Consider the following 20,000-nt stretch of genomic DNA (forward strand, 5'->3'; position numbering starts at 1 on the left):
TAATATTGACGATTGAAATGTCAGTGTATAAAGTGTTTGTAGACAATAATAATAATAATAATAATAATAATAATAATAATAATAATAGTAATAATAATGTTTTTGTCTTGACAAACTTGATGACCTCTGGTGGCCCTTGTGTCTCCCAGATGCATTCCCATGTGATGAAAAGGCCTGTGTGACCCAAAGTGTTTTCAAGTGAACAGCCAGAGCAGAGCAATTTCCTCTCTGCCGCTGTCGTCACGGCACCCAGAAAATTGGGCAGAGGTAAAGGAGGCCAATCCAAAGTCAAGCTCCCATGATTGCTTTTGTTCCAGGCAAGGCAAACAGTGGCCTGACGGGAGTGGCAGTCGATTTCCATTTTAGGCCCTCCTGTCCCAGAAATTAGCCAAAGGTGTCCCAAGTGATCCCCTCCAACACACACGCACACACACAGGCACCCCCTCCCTCATTTATCTGCATTAACTTTGCATATGAGTGGTCTCTCCTGCGATAAGTGGGCCAGTTTTATATTTAGGGCTGTCCGCAAGCACCTTGAAACCAGACTGACCCAGTCTCCAGGAGCTCGCGGCTCTGCCGCTCCTGAAACCGCTCTGTTTGGAGGAATAAAGCAGTTGCTTATCCGTGGTGTCTCTACTCCCACATGCAGGGAATGGGGGCCCTGCACACCCCCTCTGCTGGCTTGTGCTGCTACTTTCCCCATCTCTATCTGTGGCTGGTCTACTTTATTGCAGGCTGATTGTAGAAATCCCATTCAGTGTTGGGGGGGGGGGGGGGGGGGGGGGGGGGGGTCGGTCTGCTTCGGTATATATTTGTTGGATTATTAGTAGTAGTAGTATATCATGTTATAGCCTTCCTTTTGTTTACTCTATACAGTGGGGCTTATTTTGGTGTTTACTTTTTTAGAGAGTGTACACAGATGTCGCATGGAGGAGTAAGAGCAGATTTAGCAATAAAGGCCCAAGCTGCTGTCCAGACCTAAAGAAAGAAAGCAAATCAATGGCAGTCAGTAAACAATACCCTGCCTCCTCCTCTCAGCTCATAAAATTGGAACGGCTATTTTGTCGCTTAACTCAGTCTAGATATTAATTGCTTCCTAAAGTGTAAAATCAATGTCAATTATGCTGCCCTTAGTCTTGGCAGTCGGCTGTGGGTATCTAACCTTGTGATCTCTGTTTTGGAGATCCATTTTAATGATGGCGCGGGACGAGCCGGGGGACATGGTGCTGTTGCCGAGGACTGCTGCTGCAGGAAATCTGGAATTAAAAGGTCTCTACATGTAGCATTGATGAAGATGATGCCCCCAGGGCCACTGAAACAGGCTCTTTATCTCGCTGCATCTCGGGCTCCGCGCAGTGAAACGCATCCGTCCACCCCCACCCGCCCATACACCCATACACCCGCTCCTCACTCTGGACACAAACGCACACTGCTGTGTTCCCATATGCTTTTCTCAGCAGCAAGAGCTGCAGCAGGAACAGGTATCTTCTACACAAACATGGCACTAAGGCAAATGGAACTGTTCCACATCTGGCTCAGACCTGTTCTATGGTCAGTGGTGACGTATTACTATAACGCTGTCAGTGGTGACGTGGTATTACTATAACGCTGTCAGTGGTGACATGTTATTACTGTAACGCTGTGGGATTACTGTAACGCTGTCAGTGGTGATATGCTGTTACTGTTATGCTAATGTTGGACTCTGTTCTATGGTCAGTGGTGACGTGGTATTACTGTAACGCTGTCAGTGGTGACATGCTATTACTGTTAGACTACTGTTGGACTCTGTTCTACGGTCAGTGGTGACGTGGTATTACTGTAAAACGCTGTCAGTGGTGACATGCTATTACTGTTAGACTACTGTTGGACTCTGTTCTTTGGTCAGTGGGGACATTCTGTTACTTGGACTCGGTATATACTCTGTTGGTTTCTGCATAGTCTTCCTAATAGAGGTGTCCTGGACTTTTAGTGTGTGTGTGCGTGTGTGTGTGTGTCTGTGTCTGTGTGTGTGTGTGTGTGTGTGTGAAAATGATGTTAAGTGTGGCAAGCCAAATAAAGTGGGTAGCGGCTAAATCCGGATATGTTTTCATAAGGTCACTTTTCATTTAACTCCTGACAGTGCCCACCCCAGTCAATACTCTCAGTCTTCGAAACTTTGATGTGAATGTCTCCCTCATCTCTCTCTCTCTCTCTCTCTCTCTCTCTCTCTCTTCTCTCTCTCTCTCTTCCTCTCCTTCCAAGTCTGAACAAAGCCATTTATAATAGTGTGCACTAACTTCTGCGCCTCAGCTTTTTCTTTGTCGAGAGAATGAATAAGTAAACACGAATAACATTTTCACATGTGCCAGCCCCGCGCTGAAGAATACAGGGGCCAGGCTCCAGGCTGAAACACAGCATCTGCAGACTACCAGGCAGAGAGAGAGAAAGATAGAGAGAGCTAGAGAGAGAGAGAGAAAGAAAGAGAGATAGAGAAAAATAGATAGAGAGAGGGAGAAAGGAGAGAGAGGAGGCTGAAATAGCCCAGAATGATGGATGTAGACCTTTGTGAATTCTCAATAGGAACAGTGGGCAAGCTAACTTGTCATGCTAAATTCCATTTACTCCATTCATTTTAAGTTTTCTTCTATGGGTTTTTGGTGGGCTTGGAGAGTGAACGCGCCATATCTTTGTGGATGACAGCAGCTGAACTGAAAACTGAAAACGGAACCGCCTGGCTGGCATGTATCAGGAATCTGTTTTAGTGTGGAACTTCGGAGGCTTTTTTTTTTTTTTTTTTTTGTATTTGTTACATTTTTTGTCAGTTAACAAAGAAAGAGAACGCCAGAAACACAACATCCAGTTGGGTGTACACAAGCAGCTAAAAACCCTCCCTCAGATCAATCCTGTCCTCCATATTGTCAGTTACCTCTGACACTGCTTGCCAGAATCTGCCCGGCCATGCCAAGAAACCACTGGGCCCGTGGACCGCCCATGTCACTTTGCATAGACAATAGAGTGCATTAGAGTCCATTGGGCCGCACTGCCTCAGAGTCGGGTCTGCGTGCTCTTGGCCTCGGCTACCATTGTTTGTCTTCTTGGCAGCGGCTGCTGGCAGATGCTGGGCATTGTGCCCTGGCATGGGCGGGTGGGCTGCCCACCACCCTCCTCCATGATAACGTGGAGATTGCCGGTGCGTGGAGCGTGTGTGCGGGCGTTGGGGAGGCAAGTCCATCAGGTGAAGCGGTAGCTGGTGGTGTGTGTGTGTATCTGTGTGTATGTGTGTGTAGAGGAGGGGGGGGGGGGCTGGCAGTTGGAGCAGCGAGTTGTATACATTGTGCATTGTGGAGCAGGAGATGAGACATATTGAAACTAATTGGTGTAGGGATATCACAGGCGGTGAGTTAGTGTCCCTGTCACATGAGCCTACTCCCTTACTCCCAGCATCATCTTTATGCTGTGTGCCTGTAACCCACAGTTAAGAAGCAAAGCAACAATAATCCCCCCCCACCACCCACCCACTAGATTGTTAAAACCCATTGTCTGAACCAAGGTAAAACTATTTTGAGGTGATTGTTTGATTTCGCAAGAAGTGTCAGATGTTTTGTGAATGTAGATTGAGAATGAGGCTTTTCCGTTTACAATTTTTGAAAAACAGGTTGAACGTTTTAAAAAAATGTCTTTTAGCAATTGTAAAAAAAAAAAAAAAAAAAAAAAAAAAAAAACACTGTAATTAAGATTTGCCCAGCAAAGCCTGTGGACCTGATGTGGAGGCTGACTAAAAGGACCCCCCCCCCCCCCCGCCTTCCCCCAATCCAACCCTCCCTGCCCAGTCACATTATCCGCTGTGTGTGTGTTTGAGAATGATAATGTGATCAAAAAGGCCTGAATGAGAGAGAGGTTGGAGGAGAGAGAGGAATGGAAGGAGAGAAAGGAGGTAGGGATAGCTTATAGAGAGAGAGATTGATGTAGAGAGAGAGATAGAGAGATGGAAGGAATGAGAGAGAGAGAGAGAGATGAAGGGAAAGGGTGTATGGTAGGAGAAAAAGACTGAAGGAGAGAAAGATTTATAGAGAGAGGTAGAGAAAGAGAGATGAAGGGGAATAGAGAAGGGAGAGATGGAGGAAAAGAGGGAGAGATAGAGAAAGAAAAAGAGTGGGAGAGTAGGGAAGCACCGGAGAAAGAGGGCAAGAGAGAGAGTGAAAGCTGCGTTAAATTGCAGAAGCCAAACCACTTGAGCATAAAATTAGATTTTACAAACGTGTTGTTACCTGACAGTTATTTGACAGTGGTGATATCTAAGCTTTCGAAGGCTAGATGAGTATTACTAATCATATCAAATAAATAACTGTGTCGCCTTTCTGATCATGTCAGGTGAATATTCATTGTGTGTGAGATGCGGCCATAACTTAATTAAAGCCAACTCTCTCATTACACACTTAAACATGAGAATTAGGTCCCATTCAATTTATATGGTAATATGTCATCCCGTGCAACGCCTAAATTCTCATTATCATCTGGCATTGTAGGTAGGGATGACAGTGTGTGAGAGGGAACACGACACTTGCAATATTTGTCCGCCTCAAATCCTGTATCCAACACCGCGATCAAACATTCTCACTGGCATGGTGGAAGACCTTTCATCAAGAAGATCAATATCTCTTCATATGAAAATAATCTTTCTCATTTAATTAGCTCCGCAATATAATAGAGCGATTCCAGCCACTTAAAGAAAGTGAGCTGGCCCTGCGGTAATTGTGATATATGCATGCGTGTGCCCCTACACAGAGTGGCGGTGGACTGACTCGTGAGAAACGTTTGGCTAAGGCTGTATGAACGCTTGTAAAGGGCCAAAGCTAATGTATTATTAAGTCGTGGCTGAAGATGAACTGCTGCTCTTAAAATGACGGATACTTGTATTTGCATTTCCTTATATTCATTCAAGGAAATGTTCCCTCTGTCACAAGGAAAATCACTTGTTGTTTACATTCGCAGACAGAGCAGTTTATGTGTGTTGCCATTGCTGTGGTTGATTCCCCTTCATAGTGTCAGAATTTAACTGAGAAAAAAACAAGAGGTCTGGTACCTCAAGCTAATATCATGTTGTAATACCCAGCTGGATTTAGATTTTTTTTAATGAAATCTACAAATCCACCATGATAAACTAGGGGATAAAAACATAATGTGACATAATGTGAAGATTAGGTTAACATTTGGTTTTTATGTGCTTGTGAGAAAATTCTGCAAAAATGCATTTCCTGTATTGTTTTTTTTTTCCTTCATTCTATTCTCGTATGATTGCAGCTAATGATGCCCGAAGGAAGCACAATATGACGAGGGAAAAAAAAAACTTTAATTGGTCAGTTATGTGAACAGGGGTAATGGGAGCTGTTTTGCCATAATTGTCCCTCGGTCGCCATTGTGCACTGCAGTTCATTGTATACTTAAGTGCTTTGTGGTGCTGGGATGCAGACAGTCTATTGACAAGCTTACTGGGAATACCACCAGAGAGAGAGAGAGAGAGAGAGAGAACTGTACAAAGGAAGCCTTTCAGATGTTCAGTACAGTAGCATGCAGAACACACATCCAGAAACGTAATGATATTGCCTCATTGTGAAAGGCTGGCATGCGGTCGCCGTGCCTGGCAGTGTGGAGTGCTAACAAACTCGTGCTGGGTTACACTGGAGCACAAGGTGGCTGGTGACACTAACATGTGGGCTTTGCCACACTGTGAGGTGGAGGTGGACTCATACCAGTTTACATACCAACTTCCTGATTGAATGTAAATTAATTGAAGAAATACTCATTGATTCCAAAACAGCAGTATGGAATTAACAAAAAAAGCTGTTTTAATCCGAGGTGAAGTCCGGCCTCAGAAAGTAAAGGTCCTACTACATTTTTGTTCCAACCATTCACTTAATCAGCTGATTCTAATTAGCACAATATTTAAGCCAGGTAGCTTAGCTAATCACTGAAATCACGTGTTAGGCGCACAGGTAGAACCAATATGTGGCAGGACTGTTACTTTTTGTTAAGTGTCTGTTAAGTTTTAAGAAGGCAGTGTATATCTTATAATGCATAACGTGTTTTCTGGCAATTTGCAAACTATTAATCATGCACTGCTCTTGTTCAATCAACTGCACTTGTCAGATTTACTCTGGTAGTGATTAATACTGTGTGTAATAAGTAGTTTCAAAAAGCAGAATAACTAAGCGGATGTTTTGTTTTGAAATCTGAAAAGGGTACTCTGAAAATAGCCACAGGTCAGTAAAGGCCACAGTTTAAGCAGAGCAAATGCAGAACAGAGCTTGGCTCACCTTGATTTTACCAGGCAAAGTACAATTCAATTCAGCCTACACTTCTCCTTAAGTTCTGATAGCAGCCAACAGAGCAGCTCACTCTGGGACACATTATGAATAGCAGCAGCTTCAATTAGTAGGGATTTTTTGTTGGCACAACCCCGGAGACTAATTAGGATCCTTTGTAATGCAGGCTACAAGTAGAGAAGCGACGTATTCGGAATGCAGAGGAGGAGATGTACAGAAACTCTACACTTTGCAGCTTGTTATGCCTGTGGCTTTAGTCATAAAGAACAAGCAGAAGTGTTCTTTATGGAACACCCTGTGTTAAAAGCTCCCTATTTATTTTGTGCAGTGGGTATTTCTGCTTCCAGAACACACACACACACACACACACACACACACACACACACACACACACACAGAGAGAGAGAGAGTGTGAGACAGAGAGAGAGAGAGAGACAGACACACACACACACTCGCACTCACGCGGGCCTGCTTCGATGGAAACGGGAACATGGGGCTTCGTTAAGCTTTTAGCTTATGACAGAATTCTGAAAAGGCAATGCAAATGACCCCGGGACTCCTCAACCCCACACCCCTCCCCTTCCACAGAGCCCATTCCCCTGTTTATTAAATTTGTTAAAGTGCTTCCGAGCAATGCACATTTTATCCTCTTAACAGTCAAATTAGTATATACTCCAGCAATTACTTAATGTACTCTAATGAGATTTCCCTACAAAACGGCAGGATTCATTTATTTTAATGCGCCTTCCCCTTCCAGAGTGGGGGGGTGGGGGGGGGGGGGGGGGTTGCTTACGTCCCTGTGGGAAGTGAAGGGGGCTTAAATAAATAGTAGAAGCTACTGCTACTGCTGTGGTGGTAAGTAGTAGCATAAATAGTAGAAGCTACTGCTACTGCTGTGGTGGTAAGTAGTAGCATAAATAGTAGAAGCTACTGCTACTGCTGTGGTGGTAAGTAGTAGAAGCTACTGCTACTGCTGTGGTGGTGGTGGTGCTCCTTCTGCGGTATGCCCAGTGCTCTGGAGGTCCTTGTGGGGTTTCTGACCATCTGCAGTGGGGGATCAGATGGCACAGAAGGAGGCGGCTGCACACGCAACCTTCTTCGTGTACCACAACTATTGTTTCTGTGTGTGTGTGTGTGTGTGTGTGTGTGTGTGTGTACGTGCATGTGTATGTATGTATTTGTTTTTCTAAATAGATTTTTTTAGATTAGACAAAACGTTTCACAAAAAGCATTTTTCTTGTGTGTGTGTGTGTGTGTGTGTGTGTGTGTGTGTGTGTGTGTGTGTGCGTGTGTGTGTGTGTGTTATGCAGTACCTGAACAAGTAATGCTCTCGTCTTAAACGTGTTCTGCACATTGGTTGGAAATAATCCTTTATCCTCCACCGCCTGCATACAACACATTGTTGCAGGATGTTTCATCATGGCAATTTACGAGGGTCGGGCACTTTAAAAGGACACAGTGGTCAACAGGGAAAGTGGACAACAGGAAAAGTCACCACTGTCACTGTTTTTACACTGGATACGGGTTTTAGGGCAGATTTGATCAATTGATCCATTTCACTTTGAGGTTTCAATGCAGTTTTATACAGGGCAAAAAATATAATTCCATGTATTATTTTGTTTTTAATTGGATTTGTTTTTTATTTATTATCCACAATCAGATTTGAAACATGTACTGTAGGCATTTCTTTGAAGGCAAGAGAACTTTGGTAATGGATGTTCAGATACCCAGGGAATTGAATAAATATTTCTCTCTGGATAAAAGTTTTTCTGCAGGGTGAAGTGAGACCAGTCGGGCTAGCACTGTAGACATAAACCAGCACAGCTATCGTGGATCACGCGCAACCCCTCCCTCCTGATTCTAATCCTCACAAACTCACATACTGAAGTCGTAGCCAGTAATGATTTACAATTACCCCCATTTGTGTGTGAAAATCCCATCTTCCAGACACAGTCCATTTTGTGATTCTGTCAGGGCTCTTTTTTGTGTGGGGGCATGAAAGCAGACGGAGAGGCCGGGGAAAAAGAACATGAGCACTTGTAGTGATGGAGCCATTTTCTTTTGCACCTCCCCAGCTCTCTACCTTCCCTCCATTGCGCGTCTGAACTTCAAAGCTACGACTTGGTATTCACAGCGATGGTTTGGAAAGAAGAGCGGCCATACTTTTCTCTCTCTCTCTCTCTCTCTCTCTCTCTCTCTCTCTCTCTGTCTCTCTTCTATTTGCTGTGGAAAATGTGGTGCACACAACAACACAATTTTGTCTACCACCAGCATTAAGTGAAAAGCCCACTTTTTAAGAAAATAAATGAAAATGAAATAAATCAAAAGCAGGCCTTCATAGATTTATGCCTGCAGCAGGGAAATGAGCTTCTGTTGACAATGGCCTCCAAATTTTAATTTTTGCCTCCATTTGTTTTTGCAGGGGGCATTTTTGAGCAAACAGAAAGCGCCCCCAACGCCCCTGTGAGTTCAGAGGAGCTGGCCTTTAAGTTCGCCGTCAACAACATCAACAGGAACAGGACGTTACTACCCAACACAACATTAACGTACGACATCCAGAGGATAAACATCTACGACAGTTTTGAGGCGTCCAGGAAAGGTGAGTGGGTGGAGGAATGTAAAAATAATGCAGAAATAATGCAGACTTTATGAGTCTTGTACTCATAAAAACACAGTTCAAAAACACTCATAAAAACAGTAATTACTGGTATGTTGTAGTACTCAGAATGGCTTGTTATGATTATGATGTTTTTTTGCTTGGATAAGAGGGGACAGGGTCGTTTCTCAGCTCCTCAGTCATATGGTCCCTCCGAGGGAACCTGCCACATTCTGTAGCAGTGACAGCCACACTAGTTTGGCAGATGGAGATCAGCTGTGATCATGTTAAGTGTTTTATGTGCGTCTGTCATCTTACCCCTGTTACTGACCTGATTTACCCCCCACCCTGTCCAGCCTGTGACCAGCTCTCTCTAGGCGTAGTAGCCATCTTTGGCCCGTCACACAGCTCATCCTCCAACGCTGTCCAGTCCATCTGCAATGCTCTGGAGGTGCCACACATCCAGGTGAGGTGGAAGCACCACCCCATGGACAACCGGGACACATTCTACGCCAACCTGTACCCCGACTACTCCTCGCTCAGCTACGCCATTCTCGACCTTGTGCAGTTCCTCAGGTGGAAGACGGCCACCGTGGTGTACGACGACAGCACAGGTGAGATCGCTGTGTGTTCATACCTGACATTGCTATGAGCTCAACAGAAACGTTATCGTTATTTTCTATCCTGTAAGACTGAGTTTTTTTTCTGATTTTTTCTGATTTATAAGTCAAGGCTCAACCGTGTCAAAGGAGCTACTCTTAGAATATAATATTAAAGTAGAAATGACATAAAACCTGATAAAATAATATGAGGTTAATATAATTTTTAAAAGAAAATACAATTAAACAGGACATTACAATGGGGCTTTGGTTATGTAATTCATTACTCCATAAAAGAGTATAAATGTTACTCATTGTATATTAATATACTTTAATATATTATGATGTATTAGTGCACTGAGCTATGGTAGTGTCCCACATTGCTCTGCCAAGCAGGCCCTGTCTTATTCATCTCACTCATCTCCCTGCACATGTGTCACTTCCAGGCCTCATTAGACTACAGGAGCTGATCATGGCCCCATCCAGGTACAACATCCGGCTGAAGATCAGACAGCTTCCCCTGGACAACACGGACACGCGGCCGCTGCTGAAGGAGATGAAGCGAGGCCGCGAGTTCCGCATCATCTTCGACTGCAGTCACGCCATGGCTGCCCAGATCTTGAAGCAGGTAGGAGCCCACACACTCATCTCACTCAGAGAGTCTGTCCTCAATGACATTCAGCAGGCTATTGAACAAATGTACCTATGTTCTTTACAGATACTGTATGAGCATGTGTTCACTGTTCAACACATCACTTTGGATATAGTATCTGTGAAGGTGTTTTTTTGCATTTTTAAATAGATCCTAATAACTAATAGATTTTATTTAGACAAGAATTTAGAACTCGACCATTCTTCCAGATTAATGTTAACATGTCATCACATACATGGAACTCTGTCAACCACAGCTCAGAACTCAGTCTTGCTGAGTCCTGTGGATGCACTGTTTACTTGTCCGGGCTGAGCAAATACACAACAAGCAAACAAACACGCGAGCAGACAAATAAGCAGCAATGAACGAGCAAACAGGCGAAAGCTCTGTGGTGTTGTGCGAGGCAGAGGAGAGGAAAGGAGGATTAAAATAGTGTGCGGTGCTCAGAAAGTCATCTTCTCCTCAGGCGCATATGCTGCCTCTCAGCACAGAAGCTCTGGTGCGCTGGCTCCCCATGTGGTGTGAAGCTCAAGCACTTTGAGTTTCCACACTCACACGCCCAGTCCACTGTTTCTTTGTTGTTGTTGTTTTTCCTTCCGTTGTTTATTTCTCTTTTGAGCGGTGGGATAAGGTTGGCACTTGCTAGATCATTTTTGTGTCAAATTCAGTGTGTCGTAGATGGTGCTTCAGGAGAAACATGTTTGCAGCCAAACGATTGTAATCGTTTTGTCATAACAGCATCTGAGAATGTTTTTGGTTATTGGTTTGTTTTAGCTTGCTAGGGCTAGGTTTGACAAATCATCATTTTTGAATCAAGTTTAAATCAAGGCCTTGTGCCAATGTATAAATTACATCCATGCTTGACAAAGAAGTTCAACTTTTAAATGAATTATTATACATAAAATAGCATTATAGAACTTTATTGGCATTCTGATTCTCCAAGCCAGTTTTATTTATGTTACCCAAGGCTGGTTTCCAGGGTTTACGAGCACAGTTATAGCGGCATTTCTGCAAATCTTAACCTAGTGGGAAAACTCACATGAATGCCTATTCCATCTTGCTTACCTGCAGAAAAAAACAAATATATAGGGGAAGAAATGGGGCTTGATCCCTGGGCAATTTTATCTAGCTGCAGTTTATGTGCCAAAAGTCGAAACTAAGCAGCTTAAACATGTTCTGATAAATTCTGCCAGTCCCAACTTTGTGCCTCTACTTTGGCAAAATTGACCTTCTCCTGCTCCGCATCTCTGTGGCAGTGGGTGACTCTCTTCTGTGGCATGTTGCCGCTGTGTTGTCAGGCCTTGCGCGTGTTCATCTGATTTCAGCGCGTCGTCTGTCTGTGGGAACGCTCATTATCCCAGCCTCCAAAAGGCAGCCACCTGTCTGTGTGTCTCCTTCCTCGCGGCAGCTTTTGGATCGACACTCCAACCCTGGTTGTCAGTACATGAATTCGCCTTCAGGGGAAAAGAAAGGAAATGGGAAGTGTGTGTGTGTGTGTGTGTGTGTGTGTGTGTGTGTGTGTGTTTGTGTGTGTGTGTGTGTGTGTGTGTGTGTGAGAGTGAGTGTGAAGGGGTCTGTCTCTAGGCCAAGACTTTTGTGTCTCTGGAAAAGCTGTGAGCCTGGATGTGCCTGCAGAGGATGGATGGATGGATAGATGGATTGAAGCATGTTTTGCAGGTCTATCGAGAGATAGACCGGGAGCCATGGGGCCGAGAGGTATTTGGTTTTGAAATTGGCAGGTAGGAAGAAAGGGCATTTGCCACCTGTCAAAAAAAAAAAATGGTTATAATGTTTGTTTTTTTTCCTGATAGGGCTTTTCTTCTGTTTTTTGAATTGGAGGAGAAATAAAGCTGGCAGTGGCACAGGGAGATATTTTTCTAAATCTTCGCCCTCTCACCTCACCTCCATGTCACTAGATGCTACAGTTAACACAAAATCCAATCCACTATAGAGAGCATAGGCCTCTGAAAAAAAGTAGCTTTTAAGTAAGCATTAGGTTTTATGCACCTAGGGAGGACAAATGATAAACAGGATTATGACTGCCTCCAGATGAAGGTCCTTGCCTATTGTGTGCTTGACTCACACAAGCCTCTTGTTGTTGTTTTTGTTTGTGTTTTTATTTATTTCATTTTGCAGGCTTCCTAAATTAATAGATGAATGGCAGCAGCAGTGGGAAGATGGTTTAGGTGCTGAGTCATCCCCAGTGAATGACTATGTCCTCACACCCGCACACACGCACACACACACACACACACACACACACACACACACACACACACACACACACAAGCAATGACCCCCTTTTATGACTGCCTGGGTTCTGTGAAATCTGTGTCATGTTTACTTCTCCTATTCCTCAGCTGGAAGGCATCCACGTTTATTTTATTTGTCATTGGCCACTTTATTGATTGCAGACTTCCACAAGTGACCTACTGACTATTATAGCATTTCACCAACACTGTCACTCTCTGTATGTGTGTGTGTGTGTCACTCCCTCTCTAATTTTCCCTCTCTCTCTCTCTTTCTCTTTCTCTCTTGCAGGCTCAGATGATGGGAATGATGACAGAGTACTACCACTACATCTTCACCACTCTGGTAATGTAAAACACTTGTTAATGCAAATTGATTCTCATTTGTTCTCATCCCGGTCTCGTTTCATATTTTGATGAATGACGTCTAATTGCCAATGGGCTTTGGAACGGGTCCATAATATCAATTTCGTTTGACAAAACAGCAGAGTAATGGAGTCTTCAATATCCCTCTGTAAACACTCCTACTCCCCTGATGAAGACAACAAAAGTCTTTGAAAAGGCACTACAAAGACAACAGATTGGGAGTCAATTGATTGTGTCAGCCCGGTTTGATGGCGCCGCGTGCACTTCAGCTAATATCTTAACACATGGGAGGGCTTTGATTTACGACCCTCCCCCCTGTCTGCCTCGGTGCTCAGACTCTGCAGTTCTCTAACTTTAGATGAGGGGAGCGATGCAATCGTCTGCATTATATGCCACGTCCTCATGTCGTTTTAGACACAGTACATAAAACAGAGCTGCAAAGCAGAGGCTCGGAGCAGAAATTTACATAAGTGCGCTCAACATCCGGCTTGTTAATGGCACCCCTGGAATACCAATGGCTGTTTCCGTTTGTACTGTGATAGCTTTGACAGCTTAGCAACACACCCCAAACACTGCACTGACATCTAATTTCCTTGACAAACAAAAACAAAATAATAATAATAACAACAATAATAATGTGACAGTCCCTCTACCACCCTGTTTCCTGTTTTAGATCAATGTCTCTTAGCAACAGGGAGATAAAAAGTTCCCTGGAAAAGGCCAGATTCTGTCTGAATTTTGCTTCTCATTTTTTTTATGTCTTCTTATCCTGAGACCAAATGGAGAGGAGAGTTAGTGAAGAGGCAACATAGGAGATGCTTCCTCTGTTGTGCACAGATGAAACAGATGAAATGGCACATACAGTACCCAGACCATAGTGTCCACTCTGTACTGTACTGTAGGCTGACCACTCTCACTGACTCTCTGGCTCTCTCTTTTGCTGTTTACATGACAAGGGCAAAATAGGGTTTTAAAACAAAAAAGAAAAACACCCTGGAACCCGTTTTTGAAAAATATAGTTTTTGGTTACCTAAAACGCCACGGTCGTTTGGAAGCAAGGCCAAAACAATAATAAAAAAAACATAACAGTTTTCACGAAAACTGTCAGTGTGTGGACATGGCCTCACTGACTCTCTGGCTCTCTCTGAAAGCAGTGATACAGATATGCTAATTGATTTTTTTTGTTGTTGTTTTTTCATCAATATCTCCCCTAATTTACTGGTCCTCCTCCAAGTGTGGTTGCTATTTGTTTTTTGTTTACTCAGCTGACTCCTATTATGCAGAACCCTTAAGTCAGTTTGGCAGGGCTGTCAAAATCATATGCCTCAAACAACACACGTGCTGTAGACAAGCCCTGTTTCTGACCCAGACATAAGAAGACCTCCACTGAGGGCTGTAACACATGCAATGGCCACTCTGTGTGTCCAGTATGAATCTGTCTCTTGTTCTGGTACACTAACCAGCCAGCAGGAGCCGATGCCACAGCATTAGGGACACAAAGGCTCAGTCGACCGCAGACCCTGCCAGTTGTGTCCTCTGGAATGCCTCATCCTTCTGAACAGTTCAGATTCCACCCTTGGAGAATTGGATAGACTTGCGGAGAAGGGCCAGCATTTTTTTTTTCCCTGAGCCACTCTGCCTGTGTGTGTGTGTGTGTGTGTGTGTGTGTGTGTGTGTGTGTGTGTGTGTGTGTGTGTGTGTGTGTGTGTTTGTTTCCCAGTGCTCCATTGCTAAAATATCTTATTGGCAGCTACAGTAGGCCTGTTTATATCGCTTATCCTTTTACTCTACATAAATTTGCGGGGAATCTAAATGACATCAAAAAAGCATTAAATAACTAAATAATTAGTCTAAAGCACTATCTATCACATATCCTGGGCCACAAATACTGTAGGCACTGCTCGGCAGATCCCATGTTCACCAAGTAATAATATCTAGTAATATAAGTTCAGATGGAGTTGCTGAAGGTAAGCTCAGATACATTTACACGCCGTGGGATACTGGATCTGTAAAAAGCTACGTCCTTCAAGCACAGAAGCATGGCACCTGCATTGTGTTGCTGACATTGACACTTCATGCACACACCAAAGTATCACATTCAACAGCCTTGACCTGCCGAGCACTTAGACTGAACTACTGTGGGCAAATCAGTGTTTCCTTAGGCATCCATTACACATACACATTAAAAATGTATCAGTGTGTTAATGTCATATCCGATATGACTAACGCCAATAAAACAAAATACATTTCTCCATAGATTTATCCACTATAAAGACCATGTGCATGTATCCACCATAAAGACCATGTGCCTTGCTGTGTCCAACTGCATCATTGATCTTAGGTAAAGCTGTAGAAGATTAAAGCAGATTTCACCTGCCGGGTGAAAAAGTCACCAGGTTGATAAATAGACATATCATTTCTTTGGCAACCCAATCAGCCTCACTTGTCCAATGAAGTTTCTCAGCAATATAGTGCTGCTGTGTTACTGTTTGGGGGACGAGGAAAGCTCTTATTTATTAGAGCGTGAAAAGTCAACAGCTACGTGTTCAGGGGGTAATAGCCACTTTCGCCACTGAAATTAGTCTGTCATCACTGCAGCATTATCCCTGCAGGCTCCATCCAGAAGAATTTGAGAGGAGCAGCACATTGTGGTGGCTTAGCTTAGCCCACTCTTTCAGGGATCACCCCCGTTTAGGTCATGACTCCCTATTCGGATTTGACTTGTTGGGTATTCACCCAACGTGCACCACTGCAGCACAAAAGTGTGATCAGATGTGTTGGAGTCAAGTGTAGACAAATGCCACTCATAGGTTATATTGGTTTATGCTTTTTCACCATATTGGCAAATGTAAGTACCAGTAACCAAATTCAGGTGTCTGACTTCTGTCTTATGATTGCATTTCAAAATCCTTTGAGGTACAAAATAAATTAACAAAACAAATCAACAAAACAATAACATGTTATAAGGGTTAAGATGGTTTTAACTTTATCTTTTAAAAACACCATTTATTTTGGTTTTGAGTCCATAGGAGTGCATTTAACCAGGGGATGTAGAACAGCTTTAGTCAAGGTCTTGTTTGACAGAGATTTCTTTTGATCTCTCGTGGTGAAAATAACATTGAAGCATCTTTCTACAGTACATGCTTATGGAGTACACAGAAAAAAAAACAGCTTTGTGTCTGGAGGCAACTCAGCACTTATCCTGTACACATGCACGCCATTTGCCACCACTACAGGGTGTCAATAAAAAAAGTCTATTATGTTCTATCAAATAGGTTTATGGAAGCCCTCTGGCATTCACATATGCTGTGCGCTTCAGCGTTTGGTGTTACACCAGAAACCGGATGCTAGTTTCACAAAGTATTTTTTCGTACTATTAAACAAACCAATGTAATGAGAAATAAACACATACACACACACACACATACAGTAGAGAGAGAGAGAGAGAGAGAGAGAGAGAGAGAGAGAGAGAGAGAGAGAGAGAGAGAGAGAGAAATGGTTAGCTTTGTGTTCGCATATTTAACGGGCATGCCAATGCATTATTAACGAGCTTAAGCAGATTAAACACCTTTCATTTTGAGATATGAACACTTGGCAGGTGGCTGCAGTGTCTGGGCAGGGTTGCAGTCTCTGCATCTCACGCAGCTGGGCCAGGTTCGGCCCAGGATGAGATCTTCATCTGCTGTAGTCCATCTTGAACACCCGAGGAGCCCCAAACACACGCCAGCAGCATTTTAATACTGTATGTTTAAATATCGATGGGAATGTGTAATGTTTTGAAATCACTAAACCAGCTCAATATTGAATGATGGTTTGGTTTAAACATGCTTTACTTAACTATACTTAAATTTAGCTTAACCTTTTTGTCTTTGAGTAGTCTATTTGATACATTCATGTTAGCTTGTGTGCTGCCCTTTATGCCAAGTCAATCCTTGGGAAGAGATTTTTGACATCAACAAGATGCATATTTGAAACAATAAAGGGGCTCTATTCAATACTTAGACCTGCTCATGCATACAGAGCGTCTAGGCATAAATCCACAGCACCAGACAGTCAGGTGTCAAGTCGTGTGGGAGAAAGAGTGAAATACAATCCTAGATCAACACTCTCTTAATCTAAAATGTGAAACATGAACTCCGGCTTACCGAGTTCGTGGCCGTTTCAATCAGCCCTGTGAAAGGCCAATGATGGGATCCCTGGTAGTGGGTCTTGGACTCTGGAGTATGAGCATTCTGTGAAATCCCTTATCCCTGGCCACTCAGGCTGCCTGAGAGCAGTGTATTATCCTCCCAATGTCCCCCTCTCCCCCGCCTGCCTCCTTTATAGGAGGACAAAGACACAGGCAGCCTCCATAAACCTCAGGCCTCGTCAGCTGAATGGGATCCCAGTCTTCCCTCTCACACTCTCTTTCTCACTCGTTCTTTTTTGTCTTTCTCTGTTTTCCCCCTCATCCCATTTGATGTCCCCCTTTTTTCCTCTCGTGTCACTCTCGTGTTTGTCTCTTCCTCTTTCTGAATTATTCTCCCATGTTCCTTTTTGTCTTTGTCTCCTCATTCTCTCACTCCCTCCTCTGTCCTCTCCTCCCTCACTTCCTCTCCCTCACTCTCTCTCTCTCTCTCCCTGTCTTTCCTCCTCTTTCTCTCTGTACTCTTCCCTTCCTCCTCTTTCTCTATCTCCCTTCTGCCACCTGCATCTCTCTTCTGTGCAGGACCTCATGGCCATCGACTTGGAGCCCTACCGCTTCTGCGGCGTGAACATGACCGGCTTCCGCATCCTGAATGTGGACAACCCCCAGGTGGCCTCCATCGTGGAGAAGTGGTCCCTGGAGAGACAGATCCTCCCCAAGCCAGACTCGGGCCTTCTGGAGGGCATCATGACGGTATGTCTCTCTTTCTGCCTGAGGGAAAATCTGGTGGCGGTGGTGACAACATTCATTTCAATGTCTATACCCCTCTCATAGTCTTGCATTCGTCAGTCTTTTCATAACGATTACAGTGGGTTACATGGGCAAAGGTAGAGAGGCATGGACCCACTTAGCAGAGTTGGAAAGGCTTTTAGGTGCCAAGCTTTGCAGATTGAAATGACCTTGCGTGCCGTGAATTAGCAAGAATGCAAATTATGAGGCATACGAGGAGTTATTTTGCTTTTGTGCTTCCCACATTCTTGCTGGTAAGGGATCGGATCTGAAACGGATCACTGCTTCAGAATGCTTCTTTAATAACACGGCACCATAATAGGAGGCAGCAGGGTCACACACTAACAGAATTTTGATCTCATTTATGCGCCTTATTAAGGCCTGTTTATTACCAGATGATGATGAATTCCCTCTTGATCACAGGAACTCAAATCCAATAATCTTCAAATCTCATCCCGTGATTTTTTTTCCCCCAGCAAAGCTGCTCTTATTTTACGCTGTAACGTAATAAGGGGCACGGCTGATAGAGAGTTAAGAGTTGGAAACGCATATGAAATTCAATGTGAATATTTCATAGCAGCCCTCATCCCCTGTATTGTTTGTTTTGTGTTAATGCATTTGACAGAGGTTCAAACACTCCCACACAGCCCTCGTGCAGGTCTAATTATTTTGGTGCAGGAGAGTGGGCTTTTCAAGGAGGGAGCGCACACACACACACACATATTCCCCCTCCTCTGTGCTATGGAAGAGCACACATTTAATTGCTTCCCTACTACTGTAAGGTAGTTGGTGTGACAAAAAAACATCAAGGTAGGCTGCCTTTAATTTCCTTTCACTCAGCTAGAAAGTTGCCTATCTATACGTGCAAAGGCTTCCACACACAGAAGGGGGCCACATGAATTATTTGTGGAAGCTTGTGGAAACTGTGATTCTTATGAGCTGGGGGTGAGGACGCAGGGGGTGAGGAAAACTGTAGCTCAGTTTTTATTCCTCTTTCTTGTTTTTGTTTGTTTTGTTTTTTGTTTGCTTTTGCATTTTGACATATTTGTCATCATGTCATGCTGCCCTGTCTTCGAGGTACCTTTCTCATCTCCTGGTTAAAGCAAAGCAAAGCAACATGGCAGAAGAGAAAGTACCCCCCCCCCCCCCCTCCTTCCAACCACTCTCTACCAACCCACTCAACCCGCTGACATAATCCAACCCCACTCTACAACCCCACTCTACCACCCCACTCTACCCATAGATATACATAGTAAAGGCTAGATGTCTAATGGCAGAGTCTCTAACAGCATCACCGGGGGCCATCTTGTCACAGACAAGCTATCTGGTGGGCTCTGTGGTACCTGATGTAAGGTGAGTGCTCTGCACGAACACAAATACTCTTATCTCGCTGAAATCTTGACGGATTTACAAACGGTTTGGTTTCTTACAAACGTTATTAATGTGGCTATAATCTGGATGCTTCAACATGTTGAATTTATAATTATTCATAAGTATGCAGTGTCATAGCTACATCTCTTATGTTTATAACAAACCAAACCATTTGAAAATCGGTAGAAAAATAATAAAAAGTATGCACCATTGAAACACAATGTTATGAGTGAGCGAGATGACTGTGGCTACATGGCCGCCAGGTGCAGACGTCGACCTCCATTGGCCAGCAGCGCGGACGAGACATCTAGCCTTTATAATATATATCTATCACCTCTCTCTATCACCTCTCTCTACCACCCCACTCGGCTGACGTAATCCACTCCATTTACTCCAGACAGATGCTGCTCTGACGTATGATGCCGTCCACATCGTGTCGGTGTCGTACCAGCACGCGCCACAGATGACCGTCAACTCGCTGCAGTGCCACCGGCACAAGCCCTGGAGGTTCGGAGGACGCTTCATGAGCTTCATCAAGGAGGTAACATCAAGAGCATCACCACCAGCCCTGCTCCCACCCCCGCACCTCCACACACACACACACACACACACACACACACACACACACACACACATACACACATGCAAAGAGCAGATGCGATGCGATGTGATGTGTACACTCAGAGAGCAGGGGTGCTGCCATATTCCTTCATATCTGTGTTGTTGCTGAAAGCAAGGAAGAGGAAAAAAAGAAACACCTGTCAAACAGACTCTTTCTTCACACTGGTTGTGATGTTTGCCTTTGTTTGTATCCTGTGTGTTTGTGTGTGTGTGTGTGTGTGTGTGTGTGTGTGTGTGTGTGTGTGTGTGTGTGTGTGTGTGTGTGTGTGTGTGTGTGTGTGTGTATACACTGTATGTGTAGGCACAGGATTAGGGTGTGTATGTGTGTG

The 20,000-nt window shown here is 44.0% G+C and overlaps 1 protein-coding gene across 1 annotated transcript in view; it reads left to right on the plus strand.

Annotated features, from left to right (window-relative positions):
- Window positions 1-20,000, plus strand: part of LOC121720766 (glutamate receptor ionotropic, kainate 3) — a 108,179-nt gene that overhangs the window by 45,281 nt on the left and 42,898 nt on the right. The window contains exons 2-7 of the mRNA XM_042107174.1: window positions 8,725-8,901; window positions 9,255-9,512; window positions 9,944-10,125; window positions 12,691-12,744; window positions 17,473-17,643; window positions 19,448-19,591. Of these exons, the coding sequence (XP_041963108.1) occupies window positions 8,725-8,901; window positions 9,255-9,512; window positions 9,944-10,125; window positions 12,691-12,744; window positions 17,473-17,643; window positions 19,448-19,591 (986 nt within the window). The remainder of the gene's footprint in view (window positions 1-8,724; window positions 8,902-9,254; window positions 9,513-9,943; window positions 10,126-12,690; window positions 12,745-17,472; window positions 17,644-19,447; window positions 19,592-20,000) is intronic.

Source organism: Alosa sapidissima, chromosome 10, assembly GCF_018492685.1.
Source record: "Alosa sapidissima isolate fAloSap1 chromosome 10, fAloSap1.pri, whole genome shotgun sequence".
In the NCBI taxonomy this organism is placed as follows: domain Eukaryota; kingdom Metazoa; phylum Chordata; class Actinopteri; order Clupeiformes; family Clupeidae; genus Alosa; species Alosa sapidissima.